The 19,033-nt window shown below is 45.3% G+C and overlaps 1 protein-coding gene across 1 annotated transcript in view; it reads right to left on the bottom strand.

The window, feature by feature from the left end:
* The window catches only part of BCL7A (BAF chromatin remodeling complex subunit BCL7A), a 41,789-nt gene extending 24,906 nt beyond the window's left edge, over positions 1 to 16,883 (bottom strand). Inside the window, exon 1 of the mRNA XM_060249439.1 lies at positions 16,750 to 16,883. Within this exon, the coding sequence (XP_060105422.1) occupies positions 16,750 to 16,841 (92 nt within the window). The 5' untranslated portion in view covers positions 16,842 to 16,883. The remainder of the gene's footprint in view (positions 1 to 16,749) is intronic.
* Between the last annotated feature and the right edge of the window lie 2,150 nt (positions 16,884 to 19,033).

The following is a 19,033-nucleotide window of genomic DNA, read 5'->3' as shown; positions in this document are numbered from 1 at the left end:
GGCCGAACCTGCTTTGCTTCTGAGCTTTGACAAGATTGGGCTAGCCCGGGCCATCCAGGTCAGGGCAATTAAAAGTTAGAGGGCAGTAAAGAGAACAATGCAGAGAAAATTCTGTTTTAAACGGTGCCAGACATCAAGATTTGGTTAGCGTGCTCTTCCAGTTTTGCGAACGCTGCTTATCCTCATTTATTTAGTCGCTCTTCAAAGAAACGTCTCTGACCTGGAGCGCTCAATTTTAATTAAAGCTCACCTCGATAGACCAAGCTGTGCATGGATTATGTTAAGCAACATCTGCCTTCTCACTCGCCGTCCCATCTGCAAGTCTTGTATAAAAGAGCAGAGAAACTAAGCAAGTCTTGGGGAAAGTTTCTATTCCACACAGGAAACTGCTTCATGTTTCATTATTTCCCACAGTCCCTGGCGCTATCATTCTACGGGGGACGGGACCCAGCAGGAACTCATTTGCGTATTAGACCGCAACCCCCTGACATCACCATTGTTTCACACAGGGCTCTTCTTGTAGAAAAAGCCCAGCAGAAACTCATTAGAATATTAGGCCACACACCCCTGATGCCAAGCCATCCGGAACTGTGTTCTTGTGCTTTCCTGCTCAAAAAAAAGCCCTGATACTATGTATATCTGAAATGCAGTAGTAAGTCAACGGAACAAGACACTGGTTTAGGTTCTAATTAGGGCAAGTATATCTGCTTGCAGAGCACTTTTTCTGCATACCGACTGCATCATAGCAACCACCGTCCTAATAACTAATGCTTCAGAAGATAACCTAAAATCTGTCATCCTATAACCTGAGGAAAAACTCCAGGTTTTGCAGAAAAATCTGAAATCTAAAATATATATATTGGGAGCTTAAAACCCTTCAAAATGATTGAAGGAATGCTTGTAGTTTTTAAGAAATTAATTTTCTCTGCAGCCATTGCTAGGCAACCATAACAAATACTGTCAGCATTCCAGCCTTGGTTTCCGCCACTAAAAGGCAGGGGGAGGAAGCAGGGCCCTATTCAGGGTTGCTTTGGTCTTTAACGGAAGACTGGCAGCAACCACCAGGAGACCTGTAGGTGCCCAAAAATAGTCACTAAATTAGTGGTTAGAGATTCAGACTAGGATCTGGGAGACCAAGGTTCAAATCCCCACTGTATCATAGAAGTCCACTGAGAGATTTTGTCAGTCTAACCTATCTCATAAGGGTTGTTGTGAGGTTAAAAAGGGGGAGAGGAGAATGACATAAGCAGTGCTGGGTCCCCATAGTGGTGAAAGATGGGTTAAAAATAAAATAATTGTGGCATAACATGCTTGCTCTAGCCTGCAGACCCCATTCCACCCTGCCCTCCATGGGGGTCTCAACTCCCTGGGGGGGGGCTCTTCTTTTACTCTTGAGTAGCTGCTACCACCACCTGATCAATATAAGGATTTTTCACTGAGAGGATCAGGGCTTCTTCCCAATTCTGAGGCCTTGCCTCTGTTTCTCTCACTGCCCAATGCCTGGCTACCACAAGGACAGTTTACTGCCTCATGCATCCCTGGGGGAATAGCTCATTGTCAGTTGCTTACCTTTCCCCCATCCTAGGTTCAGAACATAGAGAAGCCATGTTGGATCAGGTCAATGGCCTATCCAGTCCAACATTCTGTGTCACACAGCGGCTAAAAAAAACCAGGCACCATCAAGAGGTCCATCAGTGGGGTCAGGTCACTAGAAGCCCTTCCACTGTGCCCCCCCAAGCACCAAGAATACAGAGCATCACTGCCCCAGACAGAGAGTCCTAACAATACACTGTGGCTAACAGCCACTAATGGACCTCTGCTTTTAAAACAGCATGTCTGAGATGGTGGAGGTCTGTGTGCTACAGAGAACCACTGCCAGAATTAAAAGTTATAAAATATTTATTAAAAAGAAAATATTTACCAGCATATATTTAGCACAGCACCAGGTTGAGCAAAAACAAACAGCCAACGAAAAGAAATGTGATAAGAGATACAAATCCTCTGTCCCTATCTCTAAAAGTGTCCTAATAGATGTTAAAATAGGCCTCTTGTAGTTTAGCTAGTTACAAATCTTTATAAGTCGACCATTACCTTGAGGATCACCCAAGCTCTGGAAGCAAACACATGGTCAATGGTCGCCTGCTCAGAGGAGAGACCTGCCTGCTCCTTTCCTAGACACAGCCCTGAAGAAAAAGCAATTTCCTCTTGCAAGGAAGTTTTATTATCTCTGTGTCTCCTCCCACTCAACCAGATCACAGAGCCATTTTCTGGCAATTTCCAGGGATCTATTTCCTGAAGAGCTCCAGGAATCTATTTCCTGGAAACATTCTAAAAGTCTATCCCTCCACTCTGTTTCCTGCCTGGAGAGGGGGGGGGGGGTGGACTTGCCCATCCTACTGTCTAAATCCATTAGCACAGCGGTGTCAAACATGCGACACAGGGCCAAATCAGGCCCCCAGAGGGCTCCTATCAGGTCTGTGAGCAACCCACTGTCATGTCCTTCCTTCTTCCTCTCTTGCTTCCTTCTTCATCACAGCTTGCTTTGCCAGGCTTCCTCAATCACACAGGAGCTACATAGCAAAGCACCTCCCTTGGGGAGGAAGTGGGGGAAGGAGAGCTAGCTTTGCCAGGCTCTCTCAATCACACAGCAGAGCTACTGAGCCAAGTCTTTCTTCCTTCTGTTGGCTGAGGCTCAACAAGCCAGTGAAGTGGATTAAGCTGAGTGTGTGTGTTTTGTCTGTGTCCTTTATAAAGTTTACATCTCTGCTACCTGGCATTATATTTTATGACACACATGGCCCAGCCCGACAAGGTCACATTTATGTCAGATCCATCCCTCATAACAAATGAGTTCGACACTCCCGCATTAGCATTTCTTAAGAGATGAGCCTGAAATGCCACTGGCTATTTCCTTCCCACTCCTGTTTGTTCTTAGCTTTAAAAAATGGTTAAAACACATAGTGGAGATCTTGCTCGCTGCCAACCTCCCAGGAGGCAAGGCATCTCTCCACAATAATTAATATAGCTAAAGATAGAGGACAGATAAAAGGTAGGTTGGTGGATAGTGAGAAGAAAATATCTGAGAATACAAGAACTGCCAGGAGGAGAGAAACTATGTGGGAAAGGGAAACAGGAAAGTGAGTTGCCCTCCAGAAGTCCTTGCAGATTCCCCTCTGTGCAACTGGGCCAGCCAGAGTTTTCCCAGGGAGAGGCAGCTAGAGGAGGGAATGCTGAAGCGGAGGGAGGACAGACAAAGATGGGTTTGTGGGTGGAGGAAGCAGGGCAAGGGAAGACTTACGGCGGCTTTCAGGAAAGGGAAGGAGAAATAGCAAGGGAGAAGAAATGAGATCCTCCCATGAGTCTGTGCTACTCCCGCCCCCTTGTATTGGTAGAGAGCCAATTTGGTGTAGTGGTTAAGTGCCACTCTTATCTGGGAGAACCAGGTTTGATTCCCCACTCCTCCACTTGCACCTAGTGGAATGGCCTTGGATTAAACATAGCTCTGGCAGAGGTTGTCCTTGAAAGGGCAGCTGCTGTGAGAGCCCTCTCAGCCCCACTCACCTCACAGGGTGTCTGTTGTGGGGGCAGAAGATATAGGAGATTGTAAGCCACTCTGAGTCTCTGATTCAGAGAGAAGGGTGGGGTATAAATCTGCAATACTACTTCTTCTTCTATATATTGCACACCTATAAGGAACACCAAGGACAGAACACACTGAAATGGCATCTGCTTGGTGTTAAAATAAATTCTACTCCAGCTTAATCCTGGTCCCTATTAAACTACAAACCTGAGAGACAATTTTAGCGCCTAAAATGCCAAATTACAGGGGGGGGGGGGGTGTTCATCTACGAAATGCAAGGCTACATTTTGCAAAACACTGAAGTCTTCCACTCTGCTCTTGATTCACACCCAGACTTGTCTGTTTCAAAAGGGGAAACCTTGTTCAAGCAGCACACAGTCTACCCCATCAGGCCATATAAAGACAGCACAAAATTTTTGTGTCTCAAGCAGATGTTTGACTGGAGGCTGCAGAAACCAGTTTTGCAGAAGTTCTTCTCAATTCGCATGTTAACGGTGTCAGCAGCAACACGGAGAAGGACAAGCCTGTTCTTAGCAATTAAGACTCCGACAAAGGCTGCATTTGATCCAGGCAACTGAACCATCAAAGGTAGCCAGCTGTCAAGTTTCCCACGTCTCCCAAATCTGCTGGCAGTTGTGAAGCACACCAAGATTTCTTTGTGTGTGTGTGCGCACGTGTGAAGCATTAGCCCAGTTATCTGGGGGAATTCCAACAAGCTAGTGAAGTGCAAATGATTGGGGAGTGGAATCTGAAAGCTGAGATCAAACAAACACAAACCACTGTATTTGTACCATCTACCTCTAAAGGAGCCAAAATCATTCTTTTATAAAATCAGCAAGGTTCCCACATTTCTATCATTCTGCAGAATATCGATAGAATGGTTCAAGAGAGCACCTGTATAAGATGAATTCACTTACAACAAATACAGTTAATGTTTGTAAAATTTCAGGTAGTCCACTCCATATATGATGTGCTTCTTTCAAATGTTCTCTTCTAATTTTGTCATCCAGTTTTAACCCAGCTGTGTGAAACGATGTATTACTACACTGCTCTTCAGTCTTGTAATGACACTTTACTGTCTGTATTAGTGAATTCTCTAATTTTGTAGGTTCTATGTATTGCACTTTACCTACTGCATTGCCTTTAGTTCTTACCTGCCTGGAGTCTCAGCAAGGAAGTTGGACTATAAATTAATGAATAAATAATTATAATAAACCAGGGGTGGTCAAACCGTGGCTCGGCAGCCACATGTGGCTCTTTTGCACATATTGTGTGGCTCTTGAAGCCCCCACGGCCCCATTGACCAGCTTGGAGAAGGCATTTGTCTCTTTAAATTCTTCCTCCAAGCCAAACCAGCCTACATGGAGGGCTTGGAGAACACATTTAAAGTTACAGTTGCTTTCTTTCCACCTCCACCTCCCTTCCACCTACTTTCTTTCTTTCTACTTTCCACCCTTCCTTCCACCTTTTTTTCTTTCCACATTTCTTTCTTTCTGTTTTGCTTTCTCTCCCTCACATTCATGTCTTGCAGCTCTCAAACATCCGACATTTATTCTAAGTGGCTCTTATTGCTAAGCAAGTTTGGCCACCCCCTGTAATCAACTAATCTGAAACCTACATATAGGAAATACCACATATAGCAAAGCAGGACTAATAATCATCACTTTTCCAAGGGAGGAAGATGGCTGCCTCTTCTGCAAATGATACATACTATTTTCAAGACTGGACTATGCTGGCCACAGTCCTGCCTTATTACATATGAACCGGCCAACACAAAACCCCTCTCCATGTGATACAAATACAAACTATTAATAATGTAGACAAATTCAAGGGTTTACTATTTTGTATGAAGCACAGCCCATGGAGTTCAGTATTACATATGCTAAAGGCCACATACAGGTTCCTTAGGAAGAGGCACACTGTAAGGTGGGAGGTGGGGGCTGAGAAAGCTCTTCAAGACCAGTTTTCAAAGACCTGTGACTGACCCACGGTCACCCCAGCAGCTGCACGTGGAGGAGTGGGAAATCAAACCCAGTTCTCCAGATTAGAATTCACCACTCCTAAGTGCTACACCAAACTGGTTTTCATTCCCAAATAGTCACTGGGATTTTCCTTTCCAAACGAGCTCTATCTATGTGGCTTGGTCCATATCTGGGCCTTATAAAGTATTACCCTTTATTTCTTTGGGACAAACTACAACAGCATGCATTGCATCCACTGCAGTTCATATCTGGATGAAAGAGCCAAATCTTTGACTTAAGCTTGTCTTGAAGGTATCGTTGTGAGTTTAACAGTCATAGGTTCCTTCTTCCCATTCTTAGCAGCTTTTCAATTTTGAGAAGGATAGGCTCATTTAAGTAAAACACACTTTTTTTAAAAAAAGAAAAGAGAAGAGGTAACAGAGCTCACTTCTCTGTAACTGTTGTTCATCGACGTCTTCTGTGCAGGCAAACACTGGGAGTGTGCCTGCATTTTGTTTTCTACCTAAAAGCTCCAAAATGGGCGTGTCACGCCCTTTTCAGAGCTGGCACATGTGCAGGATTCCCAGCCAATGCATCAAGTGCTCCAATGGCAATGCACCCCCTTCCCTCAGTTCCTGCCAAGCTGCCACAAGTTTTTGGTTTTTTGCACAACAGACCATGTGAGAGCTCACAGCGGGGCAAGAGGGAGAGAATGTGTGTCTGCAAAGAAGGCATCTATGAACAACAGTTATAGGTAAGTAAAACTCTGTTTTCATCTTCCATTTTTGTGCACAGCCCCACAATAGTGAGCTACTCACTGGAACAAAGCCTGCAGAAGGGCCTTGCCCACACCTGCTTCTTTTTTTGCTTGCAGATCTAGATTCAGAGTGTCTCACAAATGTGTTCTCTGATGACCAGGCAGCCCACCTTGCAGACGTCCAGAAGAAGAACCCATCAATGGAAAGCAGCTGATGACCCTTGCCCTCGAGTAGAACGTGTAGACGTGTCTTCGCGTCAAGAGGGCAAGGCTCCCCGGACACCCTATAGCAGGAACAGATGGTGGCTACCACCCACCGGGACGTAGAGTGAACTGATGCTGCTCTACCTTTCTTGAGCCCCCAATAACAAATAAAGTGTGCTTTATCTTTACAAAAAGGCACAGTTCTTTCCAGTAATATAGGAGAGCCCTCCCTAACATCAAAGGTATGCAGTGCTTTCTCTGCTTGTGATCTACGAGTGGGGAAGAAAACCGGTAGGGCAATTTCTTTGAAACTATGTTAGAAAAAACTCCAAATCTGGGTACAATGCAACTCATATCTTAAGAAAAAGTGGGTAAACTCTAAGAGCCACTAGCTCACTGACTCTCTTGGCTGAGGCTTTACCTATGATGACATCAAGAGAAGTACGAATAAACCTGTTTCTGCTGAGAGGGTTTGAGTTGGGACTTTTCCCAGTTGATCTATTGCAGGTGGCAATAATACAGTGAATGTGGTCACGCAGTAATTCATGACTGTGAGCCACAACAAGCCAGTCATCAAGGGTAAGGGAATATAGAACAACCCTTCAAGCATGAGTGCACTACCTCAACTGCTATGCATTTGGTGAAAACTCCAGGCTCTATAGCTAACCCAAATGGGAGGGAAGTATATTGGAACACTTGGGAAGTCTGCCTGAAACAATAAAACTTCCCGTGAAATTGGTGCGTAGAAATATGAAAAATAGGCATTTTTTAAGAACTGCAAATCAAACACCCAAGACAAGAAACTCCATGACCAAAGAAAGTAAAACCTTTCTGAATTCTGAAATTTTCAAGAACTTTATTTTCTAAGCTCCAGTATAGCCCGCCATCTTTCTTGCCTACTAGGGAAAAAAATAAACTCAAGTGGAAACCTGGGATCTGTTCCACCGCCCCCTTGCTAAGGAGTTCTCCCAGTTGAATTTAATTTAGTTTATTAATATTACAGCCCTTAGAACTGTGAGGTGGGACAGACCTTCCAGGATCAGAAATGCTACAATATCCGGTGAATCTGAAAATAGCCAACTCAAAATTTTGTCCTTAGGACGGCTATCTGTTGTGGCTACATCAGTCTCCAGGTCTTTTGCCATTCTAAGCATCTAGGAGCCAACACCAAAATTTAGAAAGCAGACTCATTTCTCAGTCGTCATGATCATGTATTTCAATGACCAGATTTTATAATTATTCCTGCCACAAAACACAGTACTAACCTCTTCAAAATTACATTTAATTTTATTAGCACTATGAAAAAAGGGTTCAAGCGTATAAATAAATCTGGGTTAACCGTAGTTGTCATCACCACAGCAAGCTAACCTCTAACCCTAACTAGCTTCTCTTCATAATTTAATTATTGTTTTAAAAAACACCACTTAATTGACTATTGGATGCAGGATAAAAAACAACTAAGAAATGAATTCATTCATTATCACTGAATGGTGTAAAGTCTAAACAACCAATCACAAGGACTTCATGTACACATTTTTTTATATGCCATGCAGATGTCAAATGCTAAAACGAGCCTTGTATTAAAACGGCTTTGGTTCATGCAGTTTCCCATGACACCAAACACAGTCTTTTTGTCAACCCCCCTACTGAAATGGGTTGGATCTAACCCTTTGTATTTCCACTGCACATTGCTGACATATGGTACAACAAATTCCTAGCTGAAAATACCCAGGCACCACAAATGGTATTTCTAGGTGCCATGAGCACCTAGGACTTCACAAGCCTTGCAACAGAATCCCAAATAACCCACCTCCCCTCTAAGATGATGATGATGATACTGGGTTTATACCCCACCCTCCACTCCAAATCTCAGAGTGGTTTACAATCTCCTTGACCTTCCTTCCCCACAAACACCCTGTGAGGTGGGTGGGGCTGAGAGAACTCTCACAGAAGCTGCCCTTTTAAAGACAGCTCTGCGACAGCTATGGCTAACCCAAGGCCATTCCAGCAGCTGCAAGTGGAGGAGTGGGGAATCAAACCTGGTTCTCCCAGATAAGAGTCCAAGCACTTAACCACTACACCAAATTGGCTCTGAATGAAAATGCCTAAACACAGTAAAAAACCCTAGCAATCAAAACAGTTTTTCTAGCACCTCCTATGAACTTTGAGACACAGAGAGCACCTGCCCTTACTTCCCAAGAGAGCCCTCATCCCACAGGGTGGGAGAGCTAATAAAAGAAAAAAACACAGGCTCCAGTAGTTGATGCCAGATTGGCTACCTTTGGTTCACGGTGATATGTAAAAAGAGTGTCTTTCTTAATGCAGGAGTGTGCACAGGTCATACCCAAAAGCCTGAATTGATTCTGGAAACAAATGGAAAGTCCACATAGCCAGCTCTTAACTTGCTACATTGGCGGTCGAAGGGTCATTTTATCTTACAAAGCATTTCACTTACTACAAATGCACAGTATGAAAAAATCAAATTTTTCCAACATATTTTTTTAAAAAATTCTTACATATGAACATATGAAGCTGCCTTATACTGAATCAGACCTTTGGTCCATCAAAGTCAGTATTGTCTTCTCAGACTGGCAGCGGCTCTCCAGGGTCTCAAGCTGAGGCTTTTCACACCTATTTGCCTGGACCCTTTTTTGGAGATGCCAGGGATTGAACCTGGGACCTTCTGCTTCCCAAGCAGATGCTCTACCACTGAGCCACCGTCCCTCCCCTTACTGTAGATATATACAACATGCTTATTTAAAAGAAAATTGTGTTGCCAACGATTAATGTGTTCAATGTTAATATATTAAGAATTTCAGTACTTTCAACATTATACATTTTAGCTCCATACGCAAGTATGCTTGTAGCCCAACTTATTGTGTCTGTGAGTTTGTCCAAATAATTCATTTTGATTTACTCCAGGATTTGTTTTGTCTTCGATTTTTATTTTTTTCCTACTTCCCAGATGGCAGAAATTAAAGATACATATGTTATGGATGGTAGGACAAAGTGCAGCACTTTGCAACTCCTTCTCAAGTACCTAGGTGTATTTGCAACTTTTTCTTAAAGAAAATTGGGAGGGACAGTGACTCACTGGCAGAGAATCTGCTTGGGAAGCAGAAGGTCCCAGGTTCAATCCCTGGCATCACCACTAAAAAAGGGTCCAGGCAAATAGGCGTGAAAAACCTCAGCTTGAGACCCTGGAGAGCCGCTGACTGACTTTGATGGACCCAGGAGGGTCTGATTCAGTAGAAGGCAGCTTCATATGTTCAAAATATATTTATTTATGTCACACCTTTCTCCCTACTTTTCGGGGACCAAAAAGTGGCTTACAGTGTTCTCTCCTCTTTTTTATCCTTTCAACACCCCTGTGAGTATTCTCTCAAGTACTTGGGTATATTTGCATTTTTTCTTTAAAAACACAAAGATATTTATATTTTTAATTAATTTATTTATTTTCTATCCTGCCCTCCCCCCAAATGGGCTCAGGGCAGGGTGCTACATAAAATTACAAAGTCCCACTGAAACTTTAAAAACACCAGTAAGTCACAAAACAACTAATATGGCAATTTAAAAGGTACTATCCCAGTTTTGTTTCAGAAATTATCAGTATTCTGATACAATCAGAACAAGGGCCTGGTTTATTTGCTCTTTGCCAGCATCAGTTAGAAAACTGGACTATTTGGCAGGGAGTTTGAGCAGGAGGGGCTGAAGAATATTAGATTTCTACAGTCCCAGCTAAAAGTGTGGCAGAATAGCTCTGTTCTACAGGGCATAAATATGCCAAACAGTACAATCTTACATGCTAATTAAGTGATAAATTATGCATTTTTGTTGTTAAATTGTTAAAAGTAGTTTAGATTTGTAGGAAAATACTGCATATATTTCAATTTTACCCTAGATTTATTTTTTCCCTGGAAAAAGAAACAGGAGAGAGTTTCCCTGTGGCTTCAAAACTTCTATAATTTCTAGTGCACCCAAATTTCCAATTGTTTTGAAAAAATTTTAAAAGTCAAGGAAGTGGGATTCCCGGCCCTTCACATCTCTATATGTAAAATGCCTGCTTCTTGATCATTTGTCTGCTGCTGGATTTGTTTAGTCTGGTTCCAACCAAAAGTGTTATTATTTGCTGAGCCCTTTTGTTGATTTTCTATTTATTAGCTGTCTGGCTTGTTTTGTTTGCTTTGTGGTCTAATGATAGCCTGTTTTCCCCCTTGCTCCTGAAGTTTTGCTGTTTTATAAAAGGTTATTTTAGAACTGGGTTGATATTGATGGCTGCTTTCTTATTTGCTTTTACCTTGCCTTTTAATGTTGCATGGCAGAGAATATTTTAAGCAATATATATTTTGATTTGTACACATGGGATGAGTTTTAGCTTGCATAATACTGCCACTATATTGGCTTAGGTTGTAAGCTGTTCCAAAGCCTTAAGGCTGAAATGCAGGGTAGAAGTTTCTCTAAATAATGATAAATATGGAGACATGAGGAGGAAACAGTAGTGTTTAATGCCATCGTCCTCAGGACTTAGACCAGGGGTGTCAAACATGTAGCCTGGGAGCCAAATCAGGCCCCCGGAGGGCTCCTATCAGGTTCCCAAGCAACCGATTGTCATCTGCTTTCTTCTCCCTCTCTTGCTTCCTTCTGCGTTTCAGCTTGCTTTGCCAGACCATCTCAATTGCACAGCAGAGCTACTGTGCCAAGCCTATCTTCCTTCTATTGACTGAGGCTCTTCCCCATTCTGGTGCCCTGGGGAAGGAAGTAAAAAGCCAGAGCTTTCTTTGCCCAGTTCCCTAGATCGCACAGGAGAAATACAAAGAAAGCACCTTTAAGACCAATAAGTGCTAATGCTTTAAGATTTTAAAAATCTTTAACTGTGTTTGTGTGCTTTATAAAGTTTATATCTCTGGTGCCTGACATTACATTCTATGACACACACAGCCTGGCCTAACAAGGTCTCATTTGTGTCAGATCTGGCCCTCATAACAAATGAGTTCCAACACCCCAGACCATTCAGCTACTGTCAACTCTAAGCATTTCCCATGAACTTGTCTTTAACACATCTGCCAAATTCACTGCATCTGGGGCCCAATCTATTTACTAACTCTGTCCACCACCACCACCCCTTGAGAATTACTAAAATGACACAGCACTGCCTTCATTTGGATCTCTTAAGTCCAGGCCTTGGGGTTACAATACTCTGAAGGCTGCCTCCATTGAGTAAGGAAGTACATGAAGCCCAATCCTAAGCCCATTTACTCTGAAATATGGCCCAGGAAGTCTGCAGGACACCCTCCCAAAAAACTGGCACAGACCTGAAATTACAAGATAGCCAGGTAAGAAATGGGTGACTGAGTTTTAAGCCTGTTTACATTACAGCAAACAAAGGACATCCTTAAGAGCATTTCAGGAGGGTAGTCCGTTTTATTTTGCTGCTACAGACTAAGTACCAGCAGGACCAATGACAAGCACTTTATATCTTTTCAAAATATGTAATCACAGATTCTGACCTGGGAGATTCTAAAGCAGATCCGCAACAAGAGGACTCAACATGAGGTTCCCCAAGTGGAAAGCATCTGTTTGTGTATCGCTAAGCTGCGATATCAAAGCTCCACTGAAACCAGTTGCACGGGACAGAAACATCTTGGAAATCTTGTGTGCCCACAGGAAATCTGGAGAACTGGTGCTATGATGATTAAGATTCGAATCCAAGAGGACCTCAGAAACCAACAAGAGTTTCAGGATATAAACTTTCGACAGTCAAAACTCCCTTCATCAGTGAGCTTTGTCTCTTGAACGGTTATATATATCTGAGATTCTTGTTGGTCTCTAAGCTGTTACTGGGCTCAAGTCTAACTGTTCTACTGCAGACCAACACAGCTGCCCTCCCAATCTAAGTTTAAGGCTGTTGTCTTAGATCAGGGGTATCAAACATCTGGCCTGGGGGCTGAATCAGGCCCCCGAGCAACTGGCTGTCATCTGTTTCCTTCTCCCTCTCTCTTGCTTCCTTCTGCATCACAGCTTGCTTTGCCAGGCTTGCTCAATCACACAGGAGCTACAGAGCAAAGTTTCTATTTTGTTCATTAGCTGAACAAAGCAAATTGGGAAGGAAGGGAAGGAGGGAGAGCTTGCTTTGCCAGGCTCTCTCAATTTCACAGCAGAGCTACTGAGCCAAGCCTCTCTTGCTTCTATTGGCTGAGGCTCCTCCCCTCCTGGTCCCCTGGGGAAGGCAGGAAAACGCCAGAGCTTCCTTTGCCCAGTTCCCTGGATCCCATGGGAGAAATACAAAGAAAGCAACCTTAAAGCCAGTGAGTACTAATGCTTTAAGCATGTTTTATTTTTAAAAAATATTTGTTTGTTTGTGTCTTTTAAAAAGTTTACATCTCTGCTACCTAATCTTAAATAGGTACACATACAACAAGGTCTTATTTATGTCAGATCCGGCCCCCATAACAAATGAGTTTGATACCCCTGCCTTAGACCAAAATCACCTGTACACTGTAAAGGAGCAGAAGGCTGAAATACAATTGAAAATCAACCTCCCAGCAGTCAGAATATCCTATTTTCCATCCATCAGAAACCCAGGGCTCAGGCATTTAGAATTGTCTGTTTTTCAGTTATGCACAGCAACAACAAAAAGTGGTATCCGTACCAAATATTTTAGTTGTCTGGACCTCCAAGTGGCTTGGATTTTCACAGTTCTGACTTGAGCACAGTTGACTTTCTCCAGATTTCACCCAACAGGTATTGGGATCCACTGGTGTGTCATGCATTGAGTTTACAGCAACAGCAGTTCTTCTATAGAAAGTTTGTGATCTTCAGAACAATGATGCAACACATGGAAACATGGCAAGACATTAACTTCATGCTACCCATCTTTAGCCTCAAAAATATTGCATCATAACACACACACAAATTTAACACACTTTAAGAAAACACTTCCTTCATTTGTTCTCTCATTAAATTTTATTTCTTTAATTGTCTTAACTTATTTCTATCTCCCTCTCCACACGGTTAATCTTTGAAGAATGAATTAGTGGAACAAACAATCCTTTCAAAGATCAGACCAAGCCTTTGCATTAACTGGAAGGTTGCCCTTTAAGAACGGCTTGCTGCGTCAGGATTGAAGCCTACAAAATTCCAGCGGAATCCCCTGTCACTCTCCTCTTGGAGGAATGAACCGCTGAGATCACCTGTGCACAGTTGCCATGACAACCGAAAATGCTTGGCAAAAAAAGTTTAGCCTGGTTTATTTGTTGAGCAAGAAGAAAAGGTTTTCTCTTCTTGCCCAAGCCTCTGCCAAAGCGTGACAAAAGGAAACAAGGAGCACGCTTTCCTTCAATAAGGACAGCAAATAGAGCATCAAGCACGCAACTACAATGGTACTGATAAGGAACACCATCATCTCTTGGCATTATGCTTGACTCCCAGATGCTAGCGAGTCAGTCAGCTAGCAAATAGCATTTGCTTAGCCACACACAGTAGGAGCATTATCCCTAGGAACTTTGAACCACAATGCTGTCAGTGTCTGGGTTTTTCAACACAATGGAGGATTTCTATTTTAAAAAACCTTTCTGCATCAGAACAGACATTTGGGTCCTTTGTTCAATGCAGGTTAACTGGTTTGTTGGCAAATCTCACAGCTTTAAAGTCACCCACTCCAAGGAAGGGAAAGGGATACAAAAGAGAGTTTGTGTGTGTGTGTGTGTATTCTGCTTACTTACAAAACATCTAAAAACATTTGCTGCATGAGAACCAGATCCTTTGTTTCATCCAATATAAAGCCTTGAAATTCTATAAATTAAGATAAAACCTGAGATTTTCAGCTCTCTGGGAAAATTTAGGTTAAAACTGTGAGACAATCAAATTGTTTAAACAAAATAAGGCAGTCTAGGATTAGATTCACGCCATGTCAACTGTTCCAAAAATACCAAACTTCATATTGATTGTCTATTGTGCCTCAATAACCATTTTGCTGCATTGTTAACTATGCCACACTGATTTTCACAATAAACACTAGACAAAAAAGCCCACAAAAATGCAAAGTACCAAAATGTTGTAAAAGATTTAACAAAAGGGGATGATTTTGCCAAGGTTACAACCTTTAATTATATGATTTCAAACAAATTCAAGTAGCAATTACATCCTTTCAAGCTCCACAGAATTTAAACCAACATAATTAAACAATACAGCTAGCATGGATCTGATTTTGCAGTAAAGAATCTTTAAAGGAAGCCCATCTGGTTTAATGGAGCCAATTAAAAACGAGTACACACATACTTCTAAAAACTGCACCTGATTTCAAGCAAAATTTTCCAAATATTTTCTCCTAGGATGTGAAAGAAAAACATTGACACCCCCCCCAACCCCTATTCACAGATCTATACCCCATCAACTTCCCTCCACACTTACCAAGATACATTTCCCCCAGTGCTTAAAGGTACTATTTGACTCCTGCTTTGTTCCACACCTAATCAGTCATTCTGAATGAGTGGGAACAAATTCAAGGAGACGGAGGAACCCTAAAGTACACCATACTCCTAGCAAGGGCAGGAGAGCTAAACAGAAGTGTGTTCAGAAGAAAGGAGAAAAGCAAGAAGAAAAGCAGCAACAAAAGGTTATAGGATAGTGCAGTACAAAATGAGTCCAAGAAAATGAGGGAGCTCAACAAAGAGATATTGTGAAGGGGCTGCAAGATACTATGCTAACACGCAAGCTGTGTGCCATCTGGGTGAAGTGGTGGGGAAGAATGACTGAGAGCAGAGGTACTGGAGGGGCCACCACTCAGAAGATCTTGAGTCCTGTCCTGGATCTCAAGGAGCAGAGAGAGGCCAGAATGTGGAGTGGTCAGTTGGCAAGATGAGGCAGTCTGGCTATATGGACATAAGAAACCAATACAAGTCTACAACAAGTACATGAGTTTGAGAGGACTGTGAAAGAAGAAAGCCATGGCCTCGGTTCCCTGGGTGAGAAGAGGCCTGTGTAACAAAGGCTGCTGAGATGGACACATGTGAAACAAGAAACCAAGGTGGTGCTTAGCAAACAGGGGGTGGGGGCTGGAGAGAAGAAGCAAGGAGAACTGACACCTTGGAGGGAAATTTAACAAGGATGCCAGAATATGCAGCCAGCAAGCAGGAAGGGGACTCTCTAACTGGGAAGAGGGCAAAGAGACACGGGCAGGCAGAGGACCAAAGGAACTGGGAGAAGAAGGAAGACAACAAGGATTGGGGAGACAAAGAAGCCCCTCAAAAAAAGCATTTTTGGGGAGGGGGGGCAGAGGAGAAAGAAAACTATCAAGGGGAATAAAGTAGGAATCCAGTTGCACCTTTAAGACCAAAAAAGGTGCAACTGGACTCCTACTTTGTTCTACTGCTTCAGACCAACGCGGCTGTCCACTTGGATCTATCAAGGGGGATCTACAAGGGGGGGGGGAGGATCCATACAAGAGGAACTACCAGGAGAAAGGAGATGCTCCAATACTTTGCTGGGGGGGGGGGAGGAACCCAAGAAGGGGCAAGAACTAAGGACTGGTGGAGGGGGTCCTAATATGGAAGGGGGGAGAGGGGGTCCATGCCAGGAAGGGAGAGACCTCCAAAGGAGGGCTGCCTAGTATGAGGAATGAGGAGACAAAGAAGCCCCTCAAAAACACCCATGGGGGGGGGGGGGGGAGGAGAGAAAGAAAACTGCCAAGTGGGATCTATAAGGAATGGGGGACGGGGGAGAGGGAGCCCCCATACAAGAGGAACTACCAGGAGAAAGGAGATGCTCCAATACTTTGCTGGGGGGGGGGGAGGAGGAACCCAAGAAGGGGCAAGAACTAAGGACTGGTGGAGGGGGTCCTAATATGGAAGGGGGGGGAGAGGGGGTCCATGCCAGAAAGGGGGAGGGCTGCCTAGTATGGGGAATGAGGAGACAAAGAAGCCCCTCAAAAACAGCATTGGGGGGGGGGGAGAGAAAGAAAACTGCCAAGTGGGATCTACAAGGAACGGGGGGGGGGGGAGGGAGACCCCATGCAAGAGGAGCTGCCAGGAGAAAGGAGATGCCCAATACTTTGCTGGGGGCGGGGGGGACCCCAGAAGGGGCAGGCACCAAGGCCTGGCGGAGGGGGGGCTAGTGCGGGGGAGGGGTCCCAGCCAGGGCGGGGGGGCTCCTCGGATGGGGGCGCCCTCTCCTCCTCTCCGGGGGGGTCCCGCCCAGGGGTGGGGGTGCGCGCGCACTCTAGGGGGGCTGCCCCTCCCCCTCCGCCTCACCATTTGCGCACTTTCTCGATGGCGGCCATCACCCGCTTGATATCATCCTTGGCGCGGCTGCGGGTCTCGGCCCGCACCGACCGGCCCGACATGCTGCTGCTGCTGCGGCTGAGGGGAGGGAGGGAGGGAGGGAGGCGGGGGCGGCTGGCCGGCTGGCGCTGCTGCTGCTGAGGGGAGAGAGCGGCTCGGCTCGGCCCGGCCGGCAGGGGAGGGAGAAGCTGAGGAGGCAGGTCCGGCCTCGCGGCGCCCCCGCGCGCACAATGAAGCCTGGCGCGTCGCCTCAGCCCGCCCGCCGGGGAAGGAAGGAGCGAGGAAGGAGGGAGCCGCTGGCTGGCACTGGACTGGTAGCCCCCGCCAGGCCCGCGCACTGCGCATGCGCCCCCTTGCGCACGCGCACCTCCCCGCCTCGCGCTCGCTCGCTCGTTCTCTTCTCCCTCCGGCCTTCCCGTGGATGAGAAGCGAGAGGAAAGAGGCGGGGCTTGGGAGTGGGCGGGGCCTCCCCGCGCCATTTCTGCGCTGAGGGTCGCTGTGAGGGGGGGTGGGAAGGGAAAGGAGCCGGGTTGGAGGTGCGACGCTGCGCGCGCAGCGCTTGAGGCAGAAGTTGTGTTTGGGTTCTTCAAGGCGAACGTTTCTTGAATTGCTAAGTTTTCCTCACAAGGTTTCTAGTCACAAGACATTCACTTTAGGGGCGTCCCGCCTTTCACCCCCCCCCCCCGTGGAGGCTCCTGTGAGCCTCACGACAACCCTGTGAGGTAGTTTGGGCTGAGACTAGGGTTGCCAAGTCCAATTCAAGAAATAGCTGGGAACTTTGGGGGTGGAGCCAGGATACTTTGGGGGTGGAGCCAGGAGACATTAGGGGTGGAGCCAAGATCAAGGCTGTGACAAGCATAATGGAACGCCAAAGGGAGTTCTGGCCATCACATTTAAAGGGACGGCACACCTTTTCAATTCCTTCCTTCCTTCCATAGGAAATAATGAAGGATGGGGCACCTTCTTTTGGGGCTCATAGAATTGGACCCCCTGGTCCAATCTTTTTGAAACTTGGGGGGTATTTCCTGGAGAGGCACTAGATGCTATACTGAAAATTTGGTGCCTCTACCCCGAAAAAAAGGGGGGCCCCCCAGAGCCCCAGATACCCGTGGATCAATTCTCCATGATTTTCTATGGGAATAAATCTCTATAGGGAATAACAGAGTTCCCTCCCCTCCCTCCGCTTTCTGACGACCCTGAAGCGGGGGGAGGGCCTCCAAACCGGGGGATCCCCTGCCCCCACCTGGGGATTGGCAACCCTAGCTGAGACTGGCCCAAAGTCACCCTGCAGCCTTCCGGGATGGCACAAACGGGTGCAGAGCGACATTTCCCTGATGCTAGCTGCTTCAACACTTTAACCACCACACTACGCTGGCTCTCCAGGGACGTTTTGTGGTTGCCAACGGGCCTGGAGGAGAAAATGTCCCTTTAATAGAGTTAAAATATGGAGAAAGGAGTGGGTCAATATTTTCCTGGCAAGGGAGCAGAAAGGCCCCGCGTTTTAAACTGATATAAAAGGAACAGCTAGAGGGACAGGTTTAAAAGTTGGCAACCCCCTATAAGTGTCCTCAAATCTTAAATTTTGAACATACGTGTGCCCCTATGTGAGTGACCCCTTCGGAGTGGTGGCTGAATAAAGCCTGCCTCTGCCACCCCTGGTATTCTCTTGAGGTCTCCCATCCAAATACTTGTGCCAGAGTCGATCCCAGCTTAGCGTCTGATGAGATCAGGCTTGCCTGGGCTGTTCAGATCAGGGCTAATCTCAAGTCTTCTTGTGGGAACCAACAGAAACGGAAACAGCGTACTTCTTAAATTTTTTTTAACTTTTAGAAATCAGAATAAAATCAAAGTTTCACGTTACACCTTCAGGAAACAGCATGCTTCCGAGCAGGTTGTATCAAGGTTGCCAGTCTCCAGGTGAGGACTGGAGAGCTCCTGGGATTACAACTGATCTCCACTCCAGACAACCAAGATCCATTTCCCAGGAGAAAAGGGCTGCTTTGGAAGGAGGACTCTGTGGCATTATATCCCACTGTGAGGTCCCTCCTCTCCTCTCCAAACCCCACCTTCCCCCATCTCCACCCCCAAAATATCCAGCTATCTCCCAACTCAGAGCTATCCATTTGCAGAAATCTCAGACCGCCCTGTAGCTGAGGATGGACAGAATCCAAGCATCACAGCAAGTGGGGCTTTTTTTGTTGTTCAGTCGCACGGTCGAGTCCGACTCTTTGCGACCCCATGGACCAAGTCACGC

Source organism: Heteronotia binoei, chromosome 11, assembly GCF_032191835.1.
Source record: "Heteronotia binoei isolate CCM8104 ecotype False Entrance Well chromosome 11, APGP_CSIRO_Hbin_v1, whole genome shotgun sequence".
Classification (NCBI taxonomy): Eukaryota; Metazoa; Chordata; class Lepidosauria; order Squamata; family Gekkonidae; genus Heteronotia; species Heteronotia binoei.
This window is presented reverse-complemented; position numbering and strand designations above follow the sequence as displayed.